This window comes from Rutidosis leptorrhynchoides, chromosome 11 (assembly GCF_046630445.1).
Source record: "Rutidosis leptorrhynchoides isolate AG116_Rl617_1_P2 chromosome 11, CSIRO_AGI_Rlap_v1, whole genome shotgun sequence".
Lineage (NCBI taxonomy): Eukaryota > Viridiplantae > Streptophyta > Magnoliopsida > Asterales > Asteraceae > Rutidosis > Rutidosis leptorrhynchoides.
In genome coordinates, this window is record NC_092343.1 from 74,055,966 (window position 1) to 74,083,866 (window position 27,901).

At 35.4% G+C, this 27,901-nt stretch overlaps 1 protein-coding gene across 1 annotated transcript; it reads right to left on the minus strand.

The window, feature by feature from the left end:
• Positions 1-7,827: 7,827 nt before the first annotated feature.
• Positions 7,828-12,191, minus strand: LOC139874687 (uncharacterized). Its single transcript, XM_071862098.1, has 6 exons — positions 11,991-12,191; positions 11,688-11,747; positions 10,851-11,462; positions 9,804-10,043; positions 8,970-9,014; positions 7,828-7,914 (listed from the first exon to the last, which is right to left on the minus strand). The coding sequence occupies exons 1-6, from the start codon at positions 12,033-12,035 to the stop codon at positions 7,828-7,830; spliced, it is 1,089 nt and encodes a 362-aa protein (XP_071718199.1). The 5' UTR covers positions 12,036-12,191.
• Positions 12,192-27,901: the final 15,710 nt, after the last annotated feature.

The window sequence follows — 27,901 nt, forward strand, 5'->3', positions numbered from 1 at the left end:
AAGATTTGTGAAAATGCTTCATCTAGTTCTGATTCTTGATATTTTCTTGGCTATCATATCATTCATTCTTCTTTTTCATCTGCCACCAGAGGAGGTTATTTTCTTCTACTATTACCTTGGGGTTATATTGTTTTTCATTCTCCCGTGTCTTTATATTGCTATACGCATTGATATACACGGTTTGTAATTTCGGGGTTGTTTTCGGGCTTTATATTTTCCATTATATTTCGGAGCTACATGCTTTCGTTTTCTCTTCCCGACTTTAAGTCAAGCGAATAATGGTCCAAAATTTGTAGGTGTGGATTTTGAAATGAACATAATTAATGTTCTAAGAAAGAAACGGTAATGGCACAATCTGACTTGTCAAATTACCAGAATACCTCGAAAAAGACCGAATCATCAAGAAAAATATTTTCTTGATATGTTTAGAGGTTAAATAGAATGAAAGAGTTATGTAACATGGTTCACGATGAGGGTATGATCTGTGAACATTTATCAAGTTCCATTAGAAACTCAGCATGACTTACTGTAATATAATCACGTTGATCAAGTGTCATTATATTATACTAACTCATGCTTCAGCTCCCAACACCACTTCAAAAATATTCATATTTTAAATTCGAAGGTTTCAAAATTTAGAAACTAAAATAGTTTCTTTTATGATGTTACACAGATATCGCAAGGAGAAAATTGATTTCCGATAAGAATGACTATGGAATTATCTCCAGAAATATGGAGGATATTTATAATGAAAGATACGATGATATCTTAGAATTTCTAATATCAGAGGATGATGCGGAAAATCTGTCTGTGAAGGTTTAGAATAAGAAGTAAGATTCTTACTAATGGTTTTAGCAGACACTGAATCATTTGGATTCTTTGAAGGTAGATTTCGTCCTTGTGATTTGTCTACAGCTTCGTTCATACTTTGCTCAACCCGTTTTCCAGTTTCAAACCTTCTCTTTTTCTGTGCTTTTCCAACACACTATTCTTTATCATCAAACTTTTGACTGTTAAAGTCGTTTACAGTTTTTGCTGCTTCATCAACATTTTTCTGAAATTCGGAGAACTAGTTTCGTAGTTTGGGGTGTTTTTCGGAAATTTCACATTCGAAGTATGTAAGTCCAGGAGGTAGACGTTATATGAACACATATAACTGTTGGCGTAGACGTGCTGCAAGATTTCAAAATACTACTTGCTAATTCCCGATAGTTGGTATGGCAATTGCTGTTACAAGATATGGATGAGTACATGATACGGTTTCAATGAGTATAAGGATTTTTCGGAAGGTCAAAGATCAATGAAGTTGTTGATAAATTTACTGCTAATGTGGTGGAACATGAAAGATTCTCCGATAACAAAAATGTATATGCCAAAGTTACAAGTCTGAAAGGTCGTCGTTGACTGGTTGAACGGTTGATAATACTGGATACTTTGAAAAGAAATTGCAAGGTTATTTTCAGTAATAACAATGCTAAAGGATCTTTCACATTTTTGAAGTCAAAGTATAGCTTTGAAAGATGTAGAGTTCTAAGAATGATGTCACCCGTTAAATCTTGACTTGGATTCTGATCCGTCAATATCAGAATATGTAATTGAATTTGTATGGAAACGATTGTATATCGCTGTGAGCATAGTTAATAATTTTTGAATCAAAGTTGAAGAATGTACAGTATAACATATTAATTGTGAACTTATATATTTCCCGGGAATTACCTACCCGTTAAAGATTTCACAAGTAATATTTTGTACAAAAGAATTTTTATTACCGGTCTTTATGAAAATATATGTATGTATATTTTCTTCATATGTAACACAGATTTAATGAGTTAATATCATATTAAGCTCATTTAATTTTCGGCTTGACTTAGAAATGATTAATCTCTAAAACATTAAAGATTACATAATCTTTGCGGAGTATTTCGCTAATGTAATCGATACTTCATTATTTATTCTTATTGATACTCCTCGGTGAAGGATGTTGGTGCTCGTGGAATTTTTGTGAAGCTTACAAGGCACAGATGATGTTTTCTGAAAAGTTTCGAGTATATTGAAATTGAAAATGTAAAATCAATTATGTAATTGATTAATACACTTGGTTTATTATGAAATGGAATTCGTGGAGTTGAAACGGAGATTGTAGTTAACAATGGTTAAGTTGTTAAGGAAGGATGTACATCATTGCATATTAGTAATATGAACTAACCGAGTAGTACCTACCAGTTAAGATTCACACGTAATAGCTTAGTACGAAAATATTTATTTTGATTTCAAAATTCATATAAATTAAATATACATAAAATTTCTTCGGGGGAAATGAGTTAATACTTCATCGGTTATTGTTGCTGGTATTTCTTGGTAACTACGGTGCGTATGACGTTGATGCTCGTGGAACAGATTTGTGAAGTTGAGGTTTGCGATGCGGATGTTGTTGGTGGTGGTAATGGTACTGTTGGTGTTGTTGTCGGTGGTACTATTGATGCCGGTGATGCTGCTTGTGTTTGTAACCTTTGCACCATATTCTTCAAAGCCATTACCCGAGCACGAAGCTCGTTGACTTCTTCTACTACACCGGGATGATTGGCGGTTCGGACGAGCGGATGAATAAGATCCAGAATTTGAGAGAGTATATGATCATGACGAGATATTCTGGAGATGAGAGAGAAAATGGTATTACGAACAGGTTCGCCAGTAAGTGCTTCAGGTTCTTCGCCAAGAGGGCAATGTGGTGGATAGAAGGGATCGCCTTCTTCTTGTCTCCAATAATTAAGTAGGCTACGAACCCATCCCCAATTCATCCAGAATAGATGATAGCTAATTGGTTGATCCATTCCGGTTACACTGTCTTCGGAATTCGGGTGAATATCCACATCGGAATAGCTATCAGAGTTTGAACTAGATACGGGATCCATCTTGTATAATTAGAGAGATGATTTTTTTTTATGTGAATTAGATTATAGAATGTAGTTTGGTATTCTTCAATACATAATTTACATATGTATATATAATACCAAATTCCATAAATCACGGAGAAATTTTCGGAAGATGTCAGGAAAAGTTTACAGTAACAGATACGCTAAGACATGAATTTTGTATATACGCTATTCATGTAATCAATGCAGTAAAACGTGTCTAGACTAGGAATGATAAGCAGGTAATTTCTGACAAAAAATGATAAGCAAAACTTTTGACATGCAGACACGGTCGAAGTCCAGACTTACTAATGCATCCTAACAACTATCAGTTAGACACACTCATGCAAGACCTGGTTCGCTAGGACCAACGCTCTGATACCAACTGTGACGATCGCTCCAAATCCATATGGACGAACACGTCATTCATTGATTTCATTGCGAGGTATTTGACCTCTATATGATACGTTTTGTAAACATTGCATTCTTTTGAAAAGGCATACCATAAATGAATATTTAATTCCAAGGTTTTCGACATCTGATGATTTCTACATATAGACAATCACCGTAAATAATAGTTTACAATAATACTTCCGTTGACAATGCAGTCAAAATAGATACATGATGATGGTTTTGTGAATGCAACGTTTTCTTGAATAAAGCATGCAAGACTCCATGCACATAGCTTGTATAACATGTAAGCAAACAGTGGAAGACTTCTAGGGAACCTGAGAATAAACATGCTAACAAGTGTCAACACAAAGGTTGGTGAGTTCATAGTTTTAATGTTTTGCATAATCTGTACATAAAGGTGGATCACAAGATTTCAGTTGTTTCATCCAGAAACGTTTATCAAAATATTCTATGAAATTGAGCACCCTGGTAACTAAACTTAACGTATATATAATTTGTACCCTTTGTATAATCATCTTAATAAATACACGCAAACCAACGTGTACGCTTCTCAAATAGCATACGTCCGTTAAAAGGCTAGTGCTCTAGCTCGGACGGGGATATCAAGCCCTATGGATCCATATACTACTACTCGCGCCCACCAATTCTTATAACCGGCAGTTACTAGTTACCAAAGCTAAGGAATTTTCGGTTCAAACTCGGTGTAGAATTTAGTATGTATTTGTGTCCATTGCGTTTAAAATAAATTGCATGTATTCTCAGCCCAAAAATATATTGCAAAAGCAATTAAAAAGGGATCAATGAAACTCACCTTAGCAGCACATAAGGTCATTCATCGAAATGTGACCAAAACTCGGAATGCAAAATAACCGTAGATCTCAACGTATCAATATTGTGATTCAATATTGTAGGAAAGTACGTAGACGCAACGGAGATGATAAACACTAGTTTGACCTCACGAGCATACCCCCGAACAATACTCATAACCTCCATAGCTATAACCCATAATTTATTTAACTCTATCCCGCTCATAAAACCCGTTTTGAAATAACTTGCTCATAACCTCGTCGTAGTATTTTATGTGGATTAATAATAATAATAATAATAATAATAATAATAATAATAATAATAATAATAATAATATTATTATTATTATTATTATTATTATTACGTAGCATGTATATGTATGTGATTATGTTTTATAGTAAAACAAAGATAATTAGATAGAGTAATATCTATCTAGGTGTTTAACTAACTGAAATATATATATATATACACATATTTTCAATCGTGCGACAAAAGAAGGAAGAAAAAAAAATAGTATCCATGTTGTCCTAACCCACCTCATCAAGTCCGTGACCATAAGTTTTGTTTTACACTACCGACATGCTTACCCACTTGTTTAAATAAATGACACGGGCCCGGCCAATTATAGCCAAAAGTTGGGACTAACATGCCAAACCTCGAAACATTCAATACTTTGGACTCCTAACTACTCTCTTTATCTATTCTAGTTTTTTTTTTTCTTTTTTTTACGTAATTACACTACTAAATCCCATATTATTATGTCTAATTAATGCCTTTATATATTTGGGTCAAATTAGATAAAATATAAATGAAAGTAAAAAGGCTATATGCCATTCTTTGAAATGAAAAACAAACACTACATAACTACGGAATATTATATTCATTCATATTTATAAAATAATAATACTAATATTTTATAATAATAATAATATAATACAATAACAACAATAATAATAATATAATAATAATATTAATAATGTACAAAATTACGGAGTAATAGGTTGATAATATATGTTTGTGTGATACTCGATAGACATGAAATATTTATAACTACCCAAATCCACGTGTTAACAAGATTATTGTCCCAATTCTTGTCATGTGATAGATTTAGATGGATCCATGACTTGTTTAATATTCAACGTTTAAACTTGTTTAATATAAACATGTCGCTATTTTTTTTAACGTTATGCATGGCTAGAAATTCCATCCGCCACAAATTTGTCTCCTATCCAACCCGTGCCATCTTGTTGTTTTATATCAAAAAGAAAAGCGAGATATAACTATATCTCTTTTCATTCGGTCCAATTTAATAAAATAATTAATGCAACATGCTAAAATAATCATTAAGCTCACCATTCATGAGCATACTAGACCCGTGATGCGTTGTCACCTTTTATTTATTAACTTAAAGTTTTAATTTATATCATATTTAGTAACCTCCGTAGTTAAATATATCTAATAGATATTCAAGATAATAAGTTTAATGTACAGTATCATATACTAAATATTTTGTTAACGTTTTCAAGTTATGGTATATATATGTATCTATTTACCTATAATTGTTCGCGAATCGTTGAGAACAATCGAAAGGTAATTGAATAGTTCAAAAATTTTGAGATTCAACTTTACAGACTTTGCTTATCGTGTCGGAAACGTTAAAGATTCAGTTTAAATTTGGTCAAAAATTCCGGGTCATCACACTAATTCATGTGCTCTTAGACAAAATGGAGTTTATTAAAAGGCAAGGCCCAAAGTTAGTTCATGTTTGCTGATTGGGAACCCAATTAATTTTGTGTTAACGCCACTAAAAAGTTCAAGAATATGCTAATGTAGCAGTATAGCAGTATATATCTTGATATGAGTTTACTAATTTTAATGATATTACTAATCTGCATTCGGCAACATCTGACCATCGGAACTTGAATCCGGGTGTAAAAATTTAATAAATTTTTGATTGTCACCATGAACACTAAAAAAAATCTTATTTTTTGGTAATTTTTTTCCCCGTTAAATCCAGATGAAGCGGATATCTCCTTTACGTATAACTATGTTCCGTCACTGCCAATGGCGATTCTAAGGCATAAGGGGTGGGGTCCTATGACCCCACTAGTGTATTAAATTTTTATAGAATGTATACTTTAAATTGTATATGACACCACTAAATTTAACTACGGGACCCATATATTCGTAGTATTTATGATTTTTTAAAGGTAAATGACCACTAAATTACACTTCAAATATAATTAGCTTCGAAATTTCTTTTTTGGGACCCCATAAGGTTTTCATCCTGGAATCGCCACTGGTCACTGCACCCGATCATGTGATATTCTGTAAAAAATAGTCATAAGTTAGAGTAGATAATTTATATTTACTCGAGCACTAGAGTAAGGTGTTTTGATGAAACTGAATGATTAATCGCCGAATGATTCATAATCTGAATGATTAATCGCCGAATGATTCATAATCTGAACTATTCAAAGGTTCTGAATGAAGTTGCTTCTGAATGACAAGAACCCGATAATCATTTTGAATGAATAATCAGATTGATGAAAAAAATTACATTGTTAACCTTTAACATGAATAAAAACCATTCTCTCCGTCCCATATCCCTAAACCCAAAACCCTAAACAAACTATAAACTCTAAACCGTTCGTGTTAAAAATTCAATCTAAACCTAATTTCTAAACCCTAAATCAAAATTTCTAAACCCTAGTTTCTAAATCCTAATTTATAAACCCTAATTTCTAAACCCTAGTTTCTAAATCCTAATTTATAAACCCTAATTTCTAAACCCTAGTTTATAACCCCTTATAAAACAAACTTTAATTAAAACATTATATATAATGCATGTTATCATTTATTTCTTCGAACGTTTTCCTGCCAAAATAATAACATTTATCACAAAGTGTGTCTTTTTTAAACGTTGATATTTTCATGTGATCTTAATGTTTAAAAAAACAATTAAAAATAAACGAAAAAAAAATACTTCCCCTAAAAAAAGTGTTTCATTCTTGATTAAAACACTATATATATATATATATATATATATATATATATATATATATATATATATATATATATATATATATATATATATAGGGTGATGATCCAGAGAGAACCAAGGGTATGAGAGAACTCGGAGAACCAACACAAACTGAACTTCGATCTGCAGACTTACCTTCAATCTGTATGCATATTGAACTTCGATTTATACACAGATTGAACTTCGATCTGCAGCAGACTGAACATTTTGAGCTCAATCTCACGTCGCGATTATTGCTCATCGCGTCGCGGCCGATTCCAATTGTTCGATCTGTGTACAGATTGAACAGATTGAAGTTGCAGATTGAACATGTTGAGCTCAATCTCGCGTCGCGGCGGTTGCTCATCGCGTCGCTACTTAGTACATAATTCGAATCCGAACTCTGTATAGATTGAGTTCCCTGGGTTTTCTCCCACCTCTAGTTCTCTCTGGATCCCTTCAAAATATATATATAATAAAAATTTCATTAAAAGGTAACTATCTTACATCTTTTTCCTATTAAAGAGAACCAATTTCATTTTACTTCATTTAAAGGACTTATTTTACAAAAGTTAATAAAAAAAGTAGTCTTGTTAACTTTGTCCGTTAAGTGCAAAAGTGTCGGTCCACGTAACCTTTTTTTTCCACCACAACACTTTTCTGATTATATCATCATCTCCAATTCATCGTATCATATTCAGATTCATCATAGTAACCACCTGAAAATCGAACACCATTATCCAGACATAATCGTTTCATCTGCAAATTCCAAAACCGATCATCATCGATTAAACTAAAATCCGAACTCTAATCTGAAACAGAAATTGCTTCGTCTTGGATTCTGCAGTTCATCTTCGTCTTCAACATTAGAACATGAAAATTTCAATCGATCAATTTGAACAAATTAGAGCTTGGAATTAGTTGCAATGCACTCTATAGGTAGCGACTCACACTTTTTGAAAGAAACCAAAGCCAAAAACATCAACATATTCCAAAATCTGATGAAGATCAGTGATGAAACCTTCATGAACACTTGAAAATTGAAATTTCGATTTGATGTGTTTCAGGGCTCGATTTGAAAATTGAAAATTGAAATGATCACGTGAACACTCGAAAATCATTGATTGAACAAGAATCATAACATAATCTTCGAATTTGATGATGAACATCTCGTTGACTTTTGAAGTCCGAAATTTGACTTCACGAATTGATTATGAAATCCTCAAATCAGACCTTCAAAGTATGCAGAAACATAACGAGTATATAATGAATCATTCTGTATTTTTACTTTTCCTCAATCCTTTTAGATTGAACCGAAGGCCAAATTGGTCACGTTCTTCGCATAAAGATGAACTCGATCCAAAATTCATTGCATCTGTTGTTGCTGTTCATAAGTACTTTGAGTTCCTTGCCATATGTATAGATGGGAACCCGAGTGTATAACAAAGCATTCATACGAATTTAGAGACGTTGCCACCTAGAATACATAATATATTTAAATTTACTTATAGATGTGTGCATAATATATGCGAGACCACCATTACCCGCTCATTACCCGTAACTAACCATAGGCACCACTTAGTTACCCGCATTAGTTACCCGCTTTCACCATAGATTTAACGGATGAGTTATAAGAATTGCGGATCCCAGTGCTTTTTATTGTTGGACTTGATGCTTTATTGCTTGTACGTTGTATATTAAGAGGAGTATTGTTTTAGCCATGATAGGGAGTGTTTAGTTATGAGTTAGTTATAGGATATTGGTGTTGATGTGGCGCTGATGTGAAAGTTTAAGAGGATGAATAGTTTAGTTACGATAGGGAATGGCCTGAGACGATCAATATGTGGGCGACAAGGAAGCTGGAAACAAAAAAAAAAAAAAAAAAAAAAAAGCTGGAAACTTGGCAAACAACTTTCTAGGAAAAAACTAGTTGTATGTAATTGTAAACCGCAAGCATGATTTGAGAACATAAACCTGGGCCAAGTGATGGTAACGTGATGAAGAACGGGACCCGGGTTTGATTTTCACCCAAGGGTTTTTACTTCCCACGAAATACGTGGTCCGGATTCGAGTTGAACAAGTTTTCATTGAACATGTGTTTTAGGATGAAAAGGCGGTGAGTCCACATGGTATGGACCCTCGTCATTGACTCTAACATTGTTGGTCTAAAAGAAAAAAATCAAAGTGACTTGGGATTATAGTTTTAGATCAACAACATAGTTCTAAAATTTCCATCCAAAAGGGCCTTAGAGACATCCAAAAGAATTATTATCTTTGTAAAAGGAAGAATGAATACCAAGCAGGGGGATCAAAACCAAAACCAGACAACACGTAATTCATTCATTATAAAACAAACTGAATAATTAATAATAATTAAGAATAATAGTAATAGTAAATAGTAATAGTAATAATAGAAATAAATAAAAACAAACAGAGTCAACGACGACGGTTAAAAGTATCAAGTAATATTAAACATATCCCGAAATATAAAATATAATATAACACATATATATTATGGAGGCATAGGCTGGCCCGCTTAGCATAGCCTAGTAGTAAGTAGCATATCAAGAAGCTTGATCAGGGGAAATCAAAAGTGCCGCGTGGTGTTCTCTTGGGTGGAATCCTTGATTAGAGGCGTGACATTGTACAACACGGATTGAAAGTTGAGTGATTTTTTGGATTTTGCAATGATTAATGCAATCCATCAAGTCTTGATCGCTTTCTAGCTGGATCCATAATGGTCGACTAAACTGAAATGAGAAGTAGGTCAGCCTGTAATCAATATCATCACTAGCAGCATTATTGGAAGAAACCGGATGAAACAATTGAGAGAATTCCGTCTTCAGATGTGCAAATTCAACAGAGGCCGAGACGGATGAACGCTTAATCTGTGATCAAAACAAAGCAAATATATATTATATTATATGAGTTGTAATCACTTGCATTCATAAATTTGCTTGAAAATAAAGGGACCAATGAGAACGCGACATGTGGCGCGAAAATCACATGTGATTGAAAAAAAAATTCGAAAATTTTTTTTTTTGAAAATTTTTTTTCAATATTTTTTTTTCGAATTTTTTTTTTCGAATTTTTTTTTTTAAAATCATATGTGATTATCATCATGCTAAAACGTCCCAGCAGCGAAATTAATAATTAATAGTTTATATAAATAGATACAGTGAAACCTCTATAAATTAATAATGTTGGGACCGGAATATTTTATTAATTTAGCGAGATATTATTATATTGATAAATAATAAATTATCAATTTAAAAAATTGGCTTATATTTGTGAGCAAGTCTCAAATTAATGCATTGGCATTCGAAATATCATGTCCGTTCATTTTACTTATTTGAATAAAACATAAACAAGGACCTTCAAAATTTTCATGTATGTACATTCATACATTAATGAACTTGTCAAGTTCAATGTATATTGGGATTTCAAAAAAAAAAGAAATAGTAATTATTAATTTATAGTTTCGCTGGGACCAAAATATTTACATTGGGATTTCAAAAAAATTATTATCTTATTATTTTATCGATTGGGGTCTAAATTTGTACTGGTCCCAAGTTGGGACCGGACAAATTATTAATTTTATCGAGGCTATTAATTTATCGAGTATTAAATTAGAGAGGTTTTACTGTAGATATAAAGAAGAAATGGATATATTCGAGAGAGAAGAAAACACATACCTTATACAAAGGTTCCCATGCTTTTAAAGTGTCAAAATCTATAACCAGTGACTGAAGACCACCACCAAATGATTGTGCTCCAGAAGAAAGCTTGAGACTTGGGAAAAGTGTATCTAGTTTTAAAAAGAGTGAATCCAAGAACTTAAAAGGTTGGCGGTCGTCGTCGTCGTCATGTAATTTGAAAATCATCTCAAAAACATAATCATGTGATGATCCAAAGTCAGTAGTCTTCAAGCACATGCCAAGACAGCAGCAAGATTCAGCAACAGTGTCAGTGATATAATCTTTTAGTTTCCCTTTTTTAATTTTTGTGGAGAAGTATGTTTGGTAAGTTTCATGTGCCTTGTGAGCGAGTCCACCCGACCCATCTTGTATAGAATCATCATCATAAGCATCGTAATATTTCACAAAATCATCACTAGTATACAAATACATTCTGCTTTTCCAACTCCAATCGATATCTTTTACATAATAAATGATGTGAAAACATAAACAAACAACTAGGCCATGAAAATGAGGCAGGTGGTTCTGTACTCCTATGATAAGTTCCTTTGTTGGACGTGAGAGGCCTCCCAGCAACTTTCCCGCTCGTCTACGTCTATCTATCTCTCTCTGTTATTAAAACAAAAATATAGGAATATTTATATTTATATATATTCAACAATAATATAGGAATAATGTATAATGTATACTAACAACTATTTCAACATAAAAAATTCAATGTAAAAGTGTTGTGCAAGTCTAATAATAATAATAATCAAATTCAAACTAGTCCTAACAAACAATAACAAAATAATGCACTTAATAATAAATCAGGGATTTTGATTCCATGGATACCTCTTCTTCCTTCTCTTCTTCCTTCCTCTGTAATTCTAGATACTCCATCCGTTCCCGAATCTGAACAAAAATTGGTAAAGCCAATCATATATATTGTCGTCCACACACACACACACACACACACACACACACACACACACACACAGACAGACACATTCCCTAACTTAGGCTACATGAAACATGATAATTCAATTTAAAAAAGTGTTGCAAGTCTAATAATCAAATTCAAACTATAGGTCTCAACAAAACAATAACAAAATAATGTACTTGATAATAAATAACGGATTTTGATTCGATGTATACCCATAATTCCGCATCCTCCTTTGTTTTTTTTATACACCTTCCCATTCCGAAGCTTCATCGTATCGAGTATAGATCGCGAACAAAAGTAAACAACCCTAACTTACTTTCCACGATTACAGCGATTGATTGATGGCGTATTAAATAAGAGTTCGATTCGATGGATTTGAGAGAGACCTTTTTTTCCTTCCTTTAATTATCTTATCTTAATCTTAATGATCTGATGAGCCGTCTCCGTCGTAAGAAAACAACCCTAACTTCTAAATTGCCCAAGCTTGCTTTTTCTGTTGTAGATTTTTTGGCCCATGAATGCTCTTTTGTTGACTTTATTTTAGCCCAAAGTTATTTATTTATTTATTTATTTATTTATTTATTTATTTATTTATTTATTTTATTTTTTGTTATTCGGGCCTAACTTGAATTACGTATAATAAATAAACTAATTATTATTTTTACCCAATTTAGGGAAAACGAGAAAAACAAAAATAAAAAAACTTTAATCATTAAACGTACTCCATCACAACATAGACTTTTTCGGAATCTTCATAGGCATCATAAAACTTCACAAGGTTGTTATACCCGGACAAGGCTCGCAATATCTTTACCTCCCTTCTCACATCTTCAATGGCAATGGCAATGGCAGTTGTCATCTATACAAACACATTGAAACAGAATCAACATACTTACACATCAAGATGAACAAAAACAGGGTCGTCCCGTTAATTTTATGGGCCCTGTTCGAAAAATAAAAATGGGCTTTTTGTATACAAAAAATTTTCTTATATAACATAATGCTAAGCTTCGACAATTAAGTATTGGAGCATGAGCATGGAGTATTGGAGCATAATATTAGATTACGAAGTATTCAACATTGATTATGCATCTTATTTTTCGATTTTTCGATTTGTTTATTAACAAATGGACCAAAATATGTAAAAATGAGACTATATATGTAATGTTAGGATATTTTTTAGGGGCCATTATAGATGTTGGGCCCTGTGCGGCCGCACGGCTTGCACGCCTCAATATCCGGCCCTGAACGAAAACCCAATATCTTTAACCTAAATCCTTAAAAGTTTACAACTTTCATGGTCTAATTGAATAATACCTAAAGAAATTGTCACCTAAACATGGCAATTGCTTAAATTAACAATCTTTATCCTATTCTGTTTCCCTAAAAGAAACTTAATCAAGAATTCAAACAGTCAAACAACTGAATTTTGTTATGACAAAAGCAAAGGTAAACCTATCATTTTGTTAAATTGAGAGAAAACACGTATGAGAGAGAAAGAAGAGAGAGAGAGAGAGAGAGAGAGAGGGAGGTCAGGCACGAATGGAGCACGGGGAGGATACATGAAATGTCCCGTTCTTATTGATTAAAAACGTTCCATATTAATTGATTTCTTTGCGAAGTTTTGACCTCTATATGAGACGTTTTTCAAAGACTGCATTCATTTTAAAACAAACCATAACCTTTATTTCATCAATAAAGGTTTAAAAAGCTTTACGTAGATTATCAAATAATGATAATCTAAAATATCCTGTTTACACACGACCATTACATAATGGTTTACAATACTGATATTGCTCAATAACATCATATATATCTATCGCAATATCACTAAAAACGCTCTAGAATCGAAGATAATGAAGGTGATCTACAAGTGATAAGCCAAGATGCGCAAATTTGTATCGGAAGAATGATTTGCAAAGAGTTTTGATGATTTATGACATTGGTTGATCCCGATACGAGTTAGGGTCAAGATAGCACTCTAAAATGATAAAACAAAGCTTCCGATATGTTAGACTTAGTACAAATGAAAGGAGATTAAAAAGAAAACGAAACAGTCAAAATCAGCAAATTGGGACGCCGTCCAGGGCATGGGGACGTCGTCCTGCCCTTTGATATGGGACGCCGTCTTGGTTGTTTGGGACGCCGTCCTGGCTTGTTTAGTGGGACGCCGTCCTGCCTTTTGGGACGACGTCCCGTAGTAGGTTTGGGGCGACTTTTCTGCTTTTTACCTACTTTCTCCACTTTAAAAACTTCAGTTTTTGGGACTGTTTCATATCAATTACGAACCAGAGAGTCTAGAGACGATTTTTGAAGAGCAAATTGGAGAACTCCAAGCTCTTGGAAGAGGCTAAAACATCAAGGAATCAAAGGTCAAATCCTTCTTCATCCAAGAACTCTTGTTCTTGTAGGTTATTTCCTTGTTTCTCAGCAATGATTTCAGTTAATAATTTGATTGTATTGTTGTCTGTTACCATGATTATTGGCTAGTTTCTATAATGTTTGTCTAGATTAATAACCAAGGTATTGGATGTAATCTTATTGATTGAATGTATTATGCGTGATAGATTGAAGCTTGAATTAAGAATCATGCTTATTGTTGTTAAAATCATTTGTATTTAGTTAATTGATATGTTGTTGATAAAGAGAACTCTTGTTGATGTATCATATTGATTTACAATCAACTTGTCTTAGATTGATTGTTTGCTAAACCGGACCAAGGGGGTAAACTAGATTAAAAAGGTTAAACAAAATAGGAATGAATTGTGTAGGGCGAACGCAAAGACAATTGTTATTCAAGTCTTTGATCTTGTTGATCAACTAGTCACAAACGAAAAGGTCTAAGTAATAGGGAACCCTCACTTAGTAATTCTAGTTTGAATACTTGCTAAAGAGAACTCTTGGCGAGTCGATTTAGGTGATTAGCATGCTTATAGTTATTTGATTACAAATACAAGAACCATAGTGAAAAGGGAACCCTTGATCTTGTTATTGTATTTGCGTGTTTATCCGAGAGAACTCTTAGTGAACCTATTAGATAACTACACACATAATTATTCAATCAGGACTTAATATCTAAACTTACATCCAATACCGAGGGTAAAATATCTAGATAAACATTTCATCTCTTTGATTTAATTCAAAACTATCTTACTTGCTTTATTTGCATTTATTATCATTTCATAAACTTAAAAGACAAAAATATTGTTTTTACATTTAACCTTCTTTGATTTGGCTAAATCGTTAAATAGCCACCAAAACATAAAACTTGTACTTTTAACTTTAATTTACTTAGTTAATCATAATATAGTTTCTAATTCTAGTTTGACTGATATAACTGTCCTTGGAACGATACACGGAACTAAACCAGTTACTATACTACTACACGATCGGGTACACTGCCCGTTAGTGTGTAGCAATCTTTAAAACCGGTGTTTTCCATACGATAAATTATATACACGATTTCTTTACATCAAGTTTTTGGCGCCGCTGCCGGGGACAGTTTTGTGTCAAAATAGGATTATTAACTAAATTTGTGATTAAGTAGTTTCTTAATTATTTTAAATTATTAATAGTCTTTAATTTTAATTTTATAGAATCGGTATGTGTGATAGTTTTTGTTAGTTGTGTGATTGACAGATTATAGGTTGCATATGCCACATACCCGAAGTTCAGAATCTCCATTACTTACACCGTTTACAGAACCTGATAGAAAGCTTGGTAAAATTCCAAAAGAAGTACTTGAAATTTTTGAATCTTCATCAAAGCAAGAAACTTTTGATTCAGAATCAAGTACAACCAAGCCTCGATATTCAGACTTTGGTAAACCAGTTCAACCACCAAATTTTGAAATGGAAGGAGAAAGACCGTTGGTACCAAGACAATCAATGGCAGCAAGGATGAAAGCAACTCGAACCGGACAAGGTAGTGCTATTACTCCGCCTACTGGTGAGGTAACTTTTGAAATTAAAGGACCTATTCTTCAAATGATTAATAACAAGTGTCAATTTAGTGGTGGTCCTAATGAAGACGCAAACGAACATATTCGTCTCTTTGAAGAGATATGTCTTCTTTTCAAACTTAAACCAGAAACTGACCAGGCCATATTTTTAAGACTTTTCCCATGGACACTCCAAGGGGAAGCCCGAAGTTGGTTAGATTCACTGGCCGAGGCTACGATAGGAACGTGGGATGGTATGTTGGAAAAATTTCTTAAGAAATATTTTCCAGCTTCTAAGTCCGCGAGACTCCAACACGAAATTACCCAATTCTATCAAAAGCCAATGGAAACCTTGTACGAAACATGGAATCGATTTTCCAAAATGCTAAGAAGTTGTCCAAACCATGGTTTGGATACCTTTCAACAGGTTCAAATCTTTTACAAAGGTTGCGAAGTTGCAACCCGAATTTCCATTGATCAGGCGGCCGGAGGTTCAATTATGGACAAAACCGAGCAAGAGGCTTATGAGATAATCGAGAAACTAGCCGATTATTCTCATGAGTGGCATCAAGAACGCCCAATCACTCGAAATGCTCAAGTCCAAAGCGCCGGTGCTTATGATGACTTAAGCTCCCTAGGTGTAAAAATAGATGGTGTTGTCCGAAACATGGACAAAATCACCAAGGAAATCCATAGTATGAAAGTAGGTTGTGAATACTGTGGTGGTCTCAACTTAGGAAAAGATTGTGATGCCGGGTTAACCATGGCTCAAAAAGAAGAAGTGGCTTTTATAAGCCAAAGAAATAATAACCAGTTTCAGGGAAGAGCCCAATTTAACCGGAACTTTAACAACCCCTACAACCCTCAAGGTCAAACTTCCAATTTTCAACAAGGGTCAAGTAGTGGGTTCCAACAACAAACTCCGGGTTATTATCAAAAACCCCAGCAGGAGGAGAAAAAGTCAAATTTAGAGAGTATGTTGGAAAAGTTAATTACATCACAAACTCAGCTTGTCACAAATATAAATCAAACCAACGAGAAAAACGAACATCAATTTAGAAACCAACAAGCATCAATTCAAAATTTAGAAAAACAAATGAGTGGTTTAGCCAATTTACTGAGCGAGAGGAAACCAGGTAGTTTACCGGGCGATACCAGTAAAAACCCACGAAATGAGCACGCAAATGTTATCACCACACGGAGTGGTCTAGCATACGATGCTCCAAAAATGCCCGAAAATTCTGATTTCAGGGTTCCATTGAACCAATATGATGAACCGGTTAAGGAGCCGGAGCAAGTAGTTGAAAAGGAAAAACGGGAAAAATTCGTAGTGAAACCATATCAACCACCGCTCCCATACCCGAGAAAGCAACAACAAGAAAGGCTAGAGGCCGAAAGGTCGAAATTCCTAGATATGTTTAAACAAATCAACATAAACATGCCTTTCATTGATGTAATCTCGGGTATGCCCAAGTATGCTAAGTTTTTAAAAGACTTACTTACTAATCGGAAGAAAATGGAAGAACTTTCATCCGTCACCATGAATGCTAATTGTTCAGCAATTTTGATGAACAAAATTCCGAAAAAGTTAGCTGATCCTGGAAGTTTTACCATACCATGTCTCCTGGGAGATTTGGAATGCATTAAAGCATTAGCGAATTTAGGGGCTAGCATAAATTTAATGCCTTATTCATTATATGTTAAGCTAAACCCCGGGGAACTGAAACCAACTCGAATGGCAATCCAACTAGCAGACCGCTCTGTTAAATTCCCTCGTGGAATTTTAGAGAATATGTTAGTAAAAGTAGGTACCCTAGTATTTCCGGCTGACTTTGTAATTCTAGACATGGAGGAGGACACACATGTGCCTCTTATATTAGGTCGACCTTTCCTCAATACCGCTAGAGCTATGATAGATGTTCATGGGCAGAAATTGACCCTTAGTATTGAGGATATGAAGGTTACCTTTTCCGTTGACCATGCCTTGCAATACCCCGAGTCTACTGATGATCAATGTTATTATCTGCAAGCCGTAGACACGTATTCGGAGTTGTTGCAGGAATTTCCAGAATTGCAAGGTACAGGAGAATGCATTTTTGCGGAAGGTGATGAGGAAACAATGGTAGAAGAAGTGGAGATGTTGACCACTTTGATGGCTAACGGGTATGAGCCAAATGATGAAGAGTACAGAAAGTTGGATTTAGGGAATGAGTACCGATGTAAAACATCGATTGAAGAACCTCCGGTTTTGGAACTGAAGCCACTTCCAAGTCACTTGGAATATGCTTACCTACAAGAAGGTTCTACTCTCCCGGTGATCATTTCATCCGAACTCTCTGTAAGTGAAAAATCTAAGCTTGTTTCCATGTTAAAAGCCCATAAAACGGCTTTAGCATGGAAAATTCACGACATCAAGGGTATAAGTCCCTCTTATTGTACACATAAGATATTAATGGAAGATAACTATAAGCCATGTGTACAAAGACAAAGGCGACTCAACCCCAATATGCAAGAAGTTGTTAAGAAGGAGATTGTCAAACTCCTAGATGCGGGTCTTATTTATCCAATTTCGGATAGTCCTTGGGTGAGTCCGGTCCAATGCGTGCCCAAAAAGGGTGGCATGACCGTTGTCACAAATGAAGACGACCAATTAATTTCTACCAGGACTATCACGGGTTGGAGGGTATGCATTGACTACAGAAAATTAAATGATGCTACCCGAAAAGACCATTTTCCCCTTCCTTACATTGATCAAATGTTGGAAAGATTAGCGGGAAAGAATTTTTATTGTTTTCTTGACGGTTTCTCAGGATATTTCCAAATCCCTATAGCACCCGAGGACCAAGAGAAAATGACTTTTACATGCCCTTATGGTACCTTCTCCTATCGACGTATGCCTTTTGGCTTATGCAATGCTCCTGCTACCTTCCAAAGGTGTATGGTAGCTATTTTTCATGACATGATTGAAGACTTTATGGAAGTATTCATGGATGACTTCTCAGTCTTCGGTGATTCTTTTGAATCATGTCTTAAAAATCTTGAGCGTATGTTGATTAGGTGTGAAGAATCAAATCTTGTACTAAACTGGGAAAAATGCCATTTTATGGTAAAAGAGGGCATTGTATTGGGTCATAAAATTTCTTGTGCAGGTCTGGAGGTGGATCGGGCTAAAGTGGAAGTAATAGCCAAATTACCACCACCAACGAATGTGAAAGGTGTTAGAAGTTTTCTGGGGCACGCCGGTTTTTACCGGCGGTTCATTAAAGATTTTTCCAAAATTGCAACCCCCATGAACAAACTTCTTGAGAAGGACGCTCCATTTGTCTTTACGGACGAGTGTCTTGCCGCCTTTAATCTTCTTAAAGCAAAGCTCACGCAGTCACCGATTCTCATATCGCCGAATTGGTCAATACCATTCGAACTTATGTGTGACGCCAGTGACTTTGCTATTGGTGCCGTCTTGGGGCAAAGAATAGAAAAACATTTCAAGCCCATTTACTATACTAGTAAGACACTGCAAGGAGCCCAACTTAATTACACTACCACCGAGAAGGAACTCCTTGCAATCGTCTTTTCGTTTGACAAATTCCGATCCTATTTAGTGCTAGCAAAGACGGTTGTCTACACAGACCACTCGGCATTAAAGTACTTGCTTTCTAAGCAAGATGCTAAACCCCGTTTAATACGTTGGGTCTTGCTTTTGCAAGAATTCGACATCGATATAAAGGATAAAAGGGTGCCGAAAACCTAGCTGCCGATCACCTTTCTCGACTTGAGAACCCGAATCTTGGGGTTCTACATGAGACCGTTATCCAAGATAATTTTCCTGATGAAAATCTCATGAGAGTTGAGAAAATTGATGATCCATGGTTTGTAGACATTGCCAACTATCTTGCGGGTGGATTCCTAGAAACCGGTATGTCACACCAGAAAAGAAAGAAATTCTTTAGTGACTTAAAATACTATTTTTGGGAACACCCATATCTCTTTAAACAGTGTCCTGATGGGATAATCCGTCGGTGTGTTTCGGGGAAGGAATGCACCGAAATTCTGCTTGACTGTCACCTTGGTCCAACAGGTGGGCACTTTGGTCCCCAAATCACGGGGAAGAAAGTTTATGAGGCCGGTTTCTATTGGCCTACAATATTCAAAGATGCCTACGCTGTTTGTAAGGCTTGTGACGCGTGCCAACGGGCCGGTCAAATAACTAAACGGGATGAAATGCCTCAACAAAGCATCCAAGTATGCGAGGTGTTCGATGTTTGGGGAATTGACTTTATGGGCCCCTTTCCAAAATCTCATTCTTACCTCTACATACTTGTCGCCATAGATTATGTTTCTAAATGGGCGGAGGCAAAACCTCTACCAACAAATGATGGCCGAGTAGTGGTAAACTTTTTGATGGAGCTTTTCTCTAGGTTCGGCACACCAAAAGCTCTTATAAGTGACCGGGGCATCCACTTTTGCAATAAGCAATTGGAAAAGGTGTTGAAAAGATATGGAGTAATCCATAAAATTTCGACATCTTATCATCCCCAAACGAGTGGGCAAGTAGAAAACACCAACCGGTCATTAAAACGCATACTTGAAAAGACCGTTGGTGCCAATCCAAAAGAGTGGTCAACCAAGTTAAACGATGCATTGTGGGCCTTTCGCACGGCCTACAAAACACCGATTGGAACAACTCCTTTCCGTATGGTATACGGAAAAGCATGCCATCTCCCGTTGGAGATTGAACATAAAGCACATTGGGCGCTAAGGGCATGCAATTTGGATTACCAAGAAGCGGTTCGGTTACGTTTGACCCAACTAAATGAATTAGACGAGTTGAGGCTTGAAGCCTATGACAACTCTCTAATTTACAAGAAAAAAACCAAACAATGGCACGACAAAAGATTGAAACGTCCAAAGGAATTCATGGAAGGCGATCGTGTCCTTGTTTATAATTTCCGTTTCAAGTTATCACCCGGAAAGCTTAAGTCCCGATGGACGGGACCGTTTGTTGTTAGAAAGGTGTACCCTTATGGTACAGTCGAAATGGAGAACGGGAAGGGTGATATTTTTAAAGTGAATGGCCACCGGGTCAAACACTATGTTGATGGTCCCCTAGAAATTGAGGATGAGGTTAGCCTCAACTTCAAGAAAAACGCCTAAATCTAAATGGGGACGAGTTTGGTGAACGACTCGTAAAAAAAAAATGGTTCACAATTGTAATTAGGTTTGCATTGTGTGCACGATAAATTTTAGTTTGGTACAAAATGATTAACGTATGACCTCTAAACGCGAACGACTCAGAAAAACAGATCAGTGGGTTTTAGTGTAACAGGACGCCGTCCTAAATGGCAAGACGCCGTCCCGTTTTACTAACCTAGATGCCGTCCTAAATGGCAAGACGTCGTCCCACTTCTTTATCCTAGACGCCGTCTAGATATCCAGGACGACGTCCTGACCCCCTGACTCAGAAAAATTAGACGTTTTAAAACACCTACCCACTCATTTCTTATCCACAAAACACACTCTTCTCTATTTTTCTCTGCCCTAACCCGAACCACTCTCCAAAAACCCTAATTTCTACTTCAATTTCGCGTTTCCTTCTTCAAATTCAAGCTTCAAATCATGAACTTTTGGGTATGGATACTCCATTTTTACACTTTTCTTTATCAATTACTTGAATTATATGTTTATTTCTATAAATTGGTAAAGGATAAGTGTGGGGTGTTTGATTTGCATGATTATTGTTAAGATTAACATGCCTTAGGTGTTTAAATTGCCCTTATGTGTTTATTTTGCAAAGATTACATGTTCTTAAGGGTTTGTTCATGATTCTAGGGTTTGTAGAATTTAAATCCGAATTTTGAGTGCTTAATTTATGATGTTGGGTTTATGTATGATGTTTATGATTCTTGTGAAGTATTTGATTGTGTTGGTGATGTTGATGTCAACTTGGCCGGGTCATTTTTTTTTATGTTATTGAATTTCTAAGCATATTGGTTAATTGTAATGAGTTTATGAAATATGTATGCTTGATGTTCATTTGAAAGGGCCTGTTGAAGCAAATTAATGGAATAGAATGCTATAATGTATGATGTTATAATGGTCAGTTGAGCTAAAATTGTGAAAAATGCGTTATGATTTATGATGAATATCTTTAGAATGCAAAGTTAAATGTTATGACCTATAAACAAAACATACTTGAATCCTTGATTCCTAAGTTTATGCTACATTGTGGAGTTGTGATTTTCGTTTTTGAAAGTGTATTAACGAATTCATGTTGACTTTGGTTTGAAACGGTGAACATGCACTTTTGTGTAAATGAATCATAATACTTTTGAACTAGGAATTGAATGATTAAGTTCTCCTGCTACTCGGTTATGTTTTAGCTAACATTAACACAACGGTTTCTATGTTCTTTTGGTTTGGTGTATAATGTTTTGCAGGGACAACCAAGCAGAGGAGGACCGGCAAAAAGAGGAAGGACAGCAGGTTTGGCTCCTCCACAACAACCACCACCACCACCACAACAACAACATCATTCATCATCGTCTTCCGGAGAAGAAGAGGAGGAGGATCTAAATGATCCTCGAGTTTGGTTAACACAGGTTCAGAACGACGAAGACTACACCGAAACGTTTGAGAGAATAAACCGCAGGCCGATTAATGCCACTTGGTATTTTATCTGGGGGCCATTGGAAGAGGCGGGCATGCGCCGACATGTTTCTAATTTACTCGCCATTCCTTACGGTAGAGTAGTCATCCACACTTGGGAACAGGTTTTTAGCATCAATGAACCAATCTATCCGGTACTGCTTAAAGAATTTTACTCTACCATGCGGTTTAACAATGTCAGCGATTATTTATCGAATGAGTTTCTACGGTTTCGTCTCGGGGGCCAAGATAGGGGTATAAGCAGTTTACAGCTTTGTAGAGTTCTGGGAATTTTTGGGGAATTCACCGATAATCAGTTAGGTGAATATTTGCGGGCTTCTGATTACGTTGGCCAGCATGTTTTTGATGACACCTCTTATTGGCGCAGAATTTGTAAGCCAAATATTGCGCCTGCACATTTTAGATCAAGCAAGCACAGGTACAACGAAATCGCAGCCCGGGATGATAAGCTGCTTCATCGACTCATCGCATGCACTTTTAATGCGAGGGTTGAGGGTCATGAGAAGGTGAAAACATTAGATTTGTGGATTATGGATCAAATCAAGCGGGGTTCCTATACCGACATTCCTGGGCTAATCGGTAATTATTTCCTTGCCATTGCGACTGAAACACGGCTACAGAAGCCACTTCTGGGAGGCCACTACATCACCCGAATTGCCCGACATTTTAACATCGATTTCAGTAGATTACAGGAGTATACGAGTGTCATGAAACCATTAAAAAAGGTTTTTTATATTAATGCTGAAATCATTATGAAAGATAGAAATGGGCATTTGGTGCCTTTTGTAGCAGTTGGTGCAGGTGACGCAAGTGGCAGTGGTGTTCAGCAAGAGCAGCAGCAGGAAGAGGAGGCGGAAATGGAGGCACAGACTAACGTCGGTGAACAGGTTCCGTGGCATCCGTCCCAATCAAGTTGGGACAGTTTGGTTGGTAGTGTTAACAACATGAGATTGAGCCCGAACGAACAAAGGAGGCACAACCAACAAATGTGGGATAGTCAGGAATGAATGGAGCGACGACAGATCGCTCAAGTACATGATCAGGGGTGGAACAGTTATGGTATTGATTGGAATAACCATAACTCAGAGTTATTTTATTCGAACCCCGAACAGTACTACGGCACGACACGTCTGACACCACAATACTACACGGATCCTGAACACCCACCTCCACCTCACCCGATTTATAACTCTACAGATGCGTTGCAGGATGCTCGGGAAAGATTTGAGCGGCAATTACCACATGGACGCCCGTACCGAGATGGTTCGGGTAATTATTTCTGGCCGTACGATAACTAGGCCTGCGTGCCTATTGGATCATTTTGTACTTTGTTTTGAGACAATTTAATTTGTGTGATGTGTTTTGAGATAATTTCGGTTTGTAATAATGTACTAATGGTGTGGTTTGATAAACGGTTGTGGTTGTAAAAACACCGTTATTTTTATTGTGATTTGTGTGGTTTGTTCATTTTTTCAGCATGTTTGAACTTCAAAGACTGGCATTAAGTTCAGCGACATTTGATATTATGATATGTGTATGATGATAATCGCGGAATGGACGATGCTCTTATGCTGGCAGTAAGTTCAGCGGCATCCGTCTACATGTTCCACGATTTACAGGTTAAAAATTGAAAATTTCTACAACCACCCTATCACTTTGCCCTCTAAATTTAATCCTTTTTCTGATTTCATGCAATGAGGGCCTTGCATGATCTCAAGTGTGGGGTAGGGAGTAGAAATTTATCGGGAACTCGTTTCACTAAAATTAAGGCGTTTGGCGTTTATTATAAAAATTTTAAAATTTTCATGTAAGCCTTAAAAACGATTAAAAGTCCAAAAACAAAACCATGTCATATGCATTGTGATTTTAAAAGAAAATAAATGTTGTTTTGCATTTTAAATTATTAATAGTCTTTGAAGTTGCTCTATCATTCAATTATTTGAATGAAAATCCTACTAGTTTAGTAAGCTAACTTGTAGGTCACTTGTACCAAAACGAGTGTAAACCGTGAGAGAGCGGTGATTGTATAGCGTGGTCGGAAACCGGATCTCGCGCCAGATCGAAAACCTTAAGGACGATCCTCATTGTTTCTCCTAACAAGGACAATGTTGCGTCCGACCACCTATTATAACCAATAGGATGTATCTGTTCCATCCTCAAGGAAGTAAAGTCTTCCGAATGACACACTTACTGATTCAATTCAGAAGATGTAGTCCAGACCAGTCGTAGGGTGATAAAAACTCTTGAAAAGTCATTACTAACATCGACTGGAAATCTATCAGGCCTCAACGTCAAACAGGGAAACTGGTAGTCAAAGCTTATCTCAATGAGGGAGATTTGCTAGCCAAATGGGAAGCGCACCATGATACACAAATTGTCAGTGATTGATCAGATTCCCAGTGGATAACCTCCGGAAAGGTAATATATCAGCTTTTAAGCCTGATGAATTTCAATCTTCATGATTGATTTAACGGATTAGATGATTACCTCATAATTGTCAATGATATCCGGACGTAATGTGTATCCTCCTAAGCACATTATTTTCTACCAACATCTCGTAATGTTAGGTACCGTGGGAGGGATTGGCTTGACCAATAGCGGGAAACCCGCACTCATTTTTTTAAAAAAAAAAAAAATTCAGAAAATCCGACAAAATCGGAAAACGTGTCTAGTATTAAAAACTAGCATGATATTTTCAAAACCATAAAACGTTTTCATCAAGGTCCTGATTTCCCTAGGATCAAATTTTTCGGATACTTGGCTCTAATCTCCCAAAAATGTGTGTGTGTGTTTTCATTGTGTATATAGCGTGAGTGTGTTACTTAAAGCGTGTGTTTCATATAGTGTGAGTTGTGTTTCATATCAACGTGTGTGTTTCGTGTGCTTCGAATGATTCATGTAATGTTTGTAATATATATTGTGTGATTGTATTTGATAATTGTTCCACTTTGTAAAGAAAGAATTGCTTGAGGACAAGCAAGGTTTAAGTGTGGGGTGTTTTGATATTGCTCAATAACATCATATATATCTATCGCAATATCACTAAAAACGCTCTAGAATCGAAGATAATGAAGGTGATCTACAAGTGATAAGCCAAGATGCGCAAATTTGTATCGGAAGAATGATTTGCAAATAGTTTTGATGATTTATGACATTGGTTGATCCCGATACGAGTTAGGGTCAAGATAGCACTCTAAAATGATAAAACAAAGCTTCCGATATGTTAGACTTAGTACAAATGAAAGGAGATTAAAAAGAAAACGAAACAGTCAAAATCAGCAAATTGGGACGCCGTCCAGGGCATGGGGACGTCGTCCTGCCCTTTAATATGGGACGCCGTCTTGGTTGTTTGGGACGCCGTCCTGGCTTGTTTAGTGGGACGCCGTCCTGCCTTTTGGGACGACGTCCCGTAGTAGGTTTGGGGCGACTTTTCTGCTTTTTACCTACTTTCTCCACTTTAAAAACTTCAGTTTTTGGGACTGTTTCATATCAATTACGAACCAGAGAGTCTAGAGACGATTTTTGAAGAGCAAATTGGAGAACTCCAAGCTCTTGGAAGAGGCTAAAACATCAAGGAATCAAAGGTCAAATCCTTCTTCATCCAAGAACTCTTGTTCTTGTAGGTTATTTCCTTGTTTCTCAGCAATGATTTCAGTTAATAATTTGATTGTATTGTTGTCTGTTACCATGATTATTGGCTAGTTTCTATAATGTTTGTCTAGATTAATAACCAAGGTATTGGATGTAATCTTATTGATTGAATGTATTATGCGTGATAGATTGAAGCTTGAATTAAGAATCATGCTTATTGTTGTTAAAATCATTTGTATTTAGTTAATTGATATGTTGTTGATAAAGAGAACTCTTGTTGATGTATCATATTGATTTACAATCAACTTGTCTTAGATTGATTGTTTGCTAAACCGGACCAAAGGGGTAAACTAGATTAAAAAGGTTAAACAAAATAGGAATGAATTGTGTAGGGCAAACGCAAAGACAATTGTTATTCAAGTCTTTGATCTTGTTGATCAACTAGTCACAAACGAAAAGGTCTAAGTAATAGGGAACCCTCACTTAGTAATTCTAGTTTGAATACTTGCTAAAGAGAACTCTTGGCGAGTCGATTTAGGTGATTAGCATGCTTATAGTTATTTGATTACAAATACAAGAACTATAGTGAAAAGGGAACCCTTGATCTTGTTATTGTATTTGCGTGTTTATCCGAGAGAACTCTTAGTGAACCTATTAGATAACTACACACATAATTATTCAATCAGGACTTAATATCTAAACTTACATCCAATACCGAGGGTAAAATATCTAGATAAACATTTCATCTCTTTGATTTAATTCAAAACTATCTTACTTGCTTTATTTGCATTTATTATCATTTCATAAACTTAAAAGACAAAAATATTGTTTTTACATTTAACCTTCTTTGATTTGGCTAAATCGTTAAATAGCCACCAAAACATAAAACTTGTACTTTTAACTTTAATTTACTTAGTTAATCATAATATAGTTTCTAATTCTAGTTTGACTGATATAACTGTCCTTGGAACGATACACGGAACTAAACCAGTTACTATACTACTACACGATCGGGTACACTGCCCGTTAGTGTGTAGCAATCTTTAAAACCGGTGTTTTCCATACGATAAATTATATACACGATTTCTTTACATCAAATACAAATATGTTACAACAAAATAAGTTTCTTGAATGCAGTTTTTACACAATATCATACAAGCATGGACTCCAAATCTCGTCCTTATTTAAGTATGCGATAGCTGAAACTCTTAATAATCACCTGAGAATAAACATGCTTAAAATGTCAACAAAAATGTTGGTGAGTTATAGGTTTAACCTATATATATCAAATCATAATAATAGACCACAAGATTTCATATTTCAATACACATCCCATACATAGAGATAAAAGTCATTCATATGGTGAACACCTGGTAACCGACATTAACAAGATGCATATTGATGTCAAAGCTAAGGTATACGAAATAGTTTATATTTTACTAGGAAAAACTATTAAATACGATACAATTTTACACAAGATATTTATTTATTTATAGAATGGATATACTTAAACCTTGCTACAACACTTATAGGCAGTGTACCTAATCGTACAGTAGTGTAGTTTTTAGTAAGTCCGGTTCGTTCCACAGGGAATCTTTTTTTTAAACAAAGCTCAACGCTATATTAGTTTACTTTTATAAAAATACAAATATATATATAAGTAATATTATTATTATAAAGGGGGGTTTTTACCGTTTAATGACCGGTTTGTCGATTTTAAAACTTTAGTCGCAGTTAAAACCAAATGTAAAATATTAAAAATAAATACAAGACTTAAATTAAAGCATGAAGTAAATAACGATAAATGAAATTACGAATAATAAAAGTGCGATAAAATAAACTTGCGATAATTAAAAAGGACGATAATTAAAAGTGCGATTAAATACAATAACAATAAAAATGCGATAATTAGAAGTGCAATTAAAT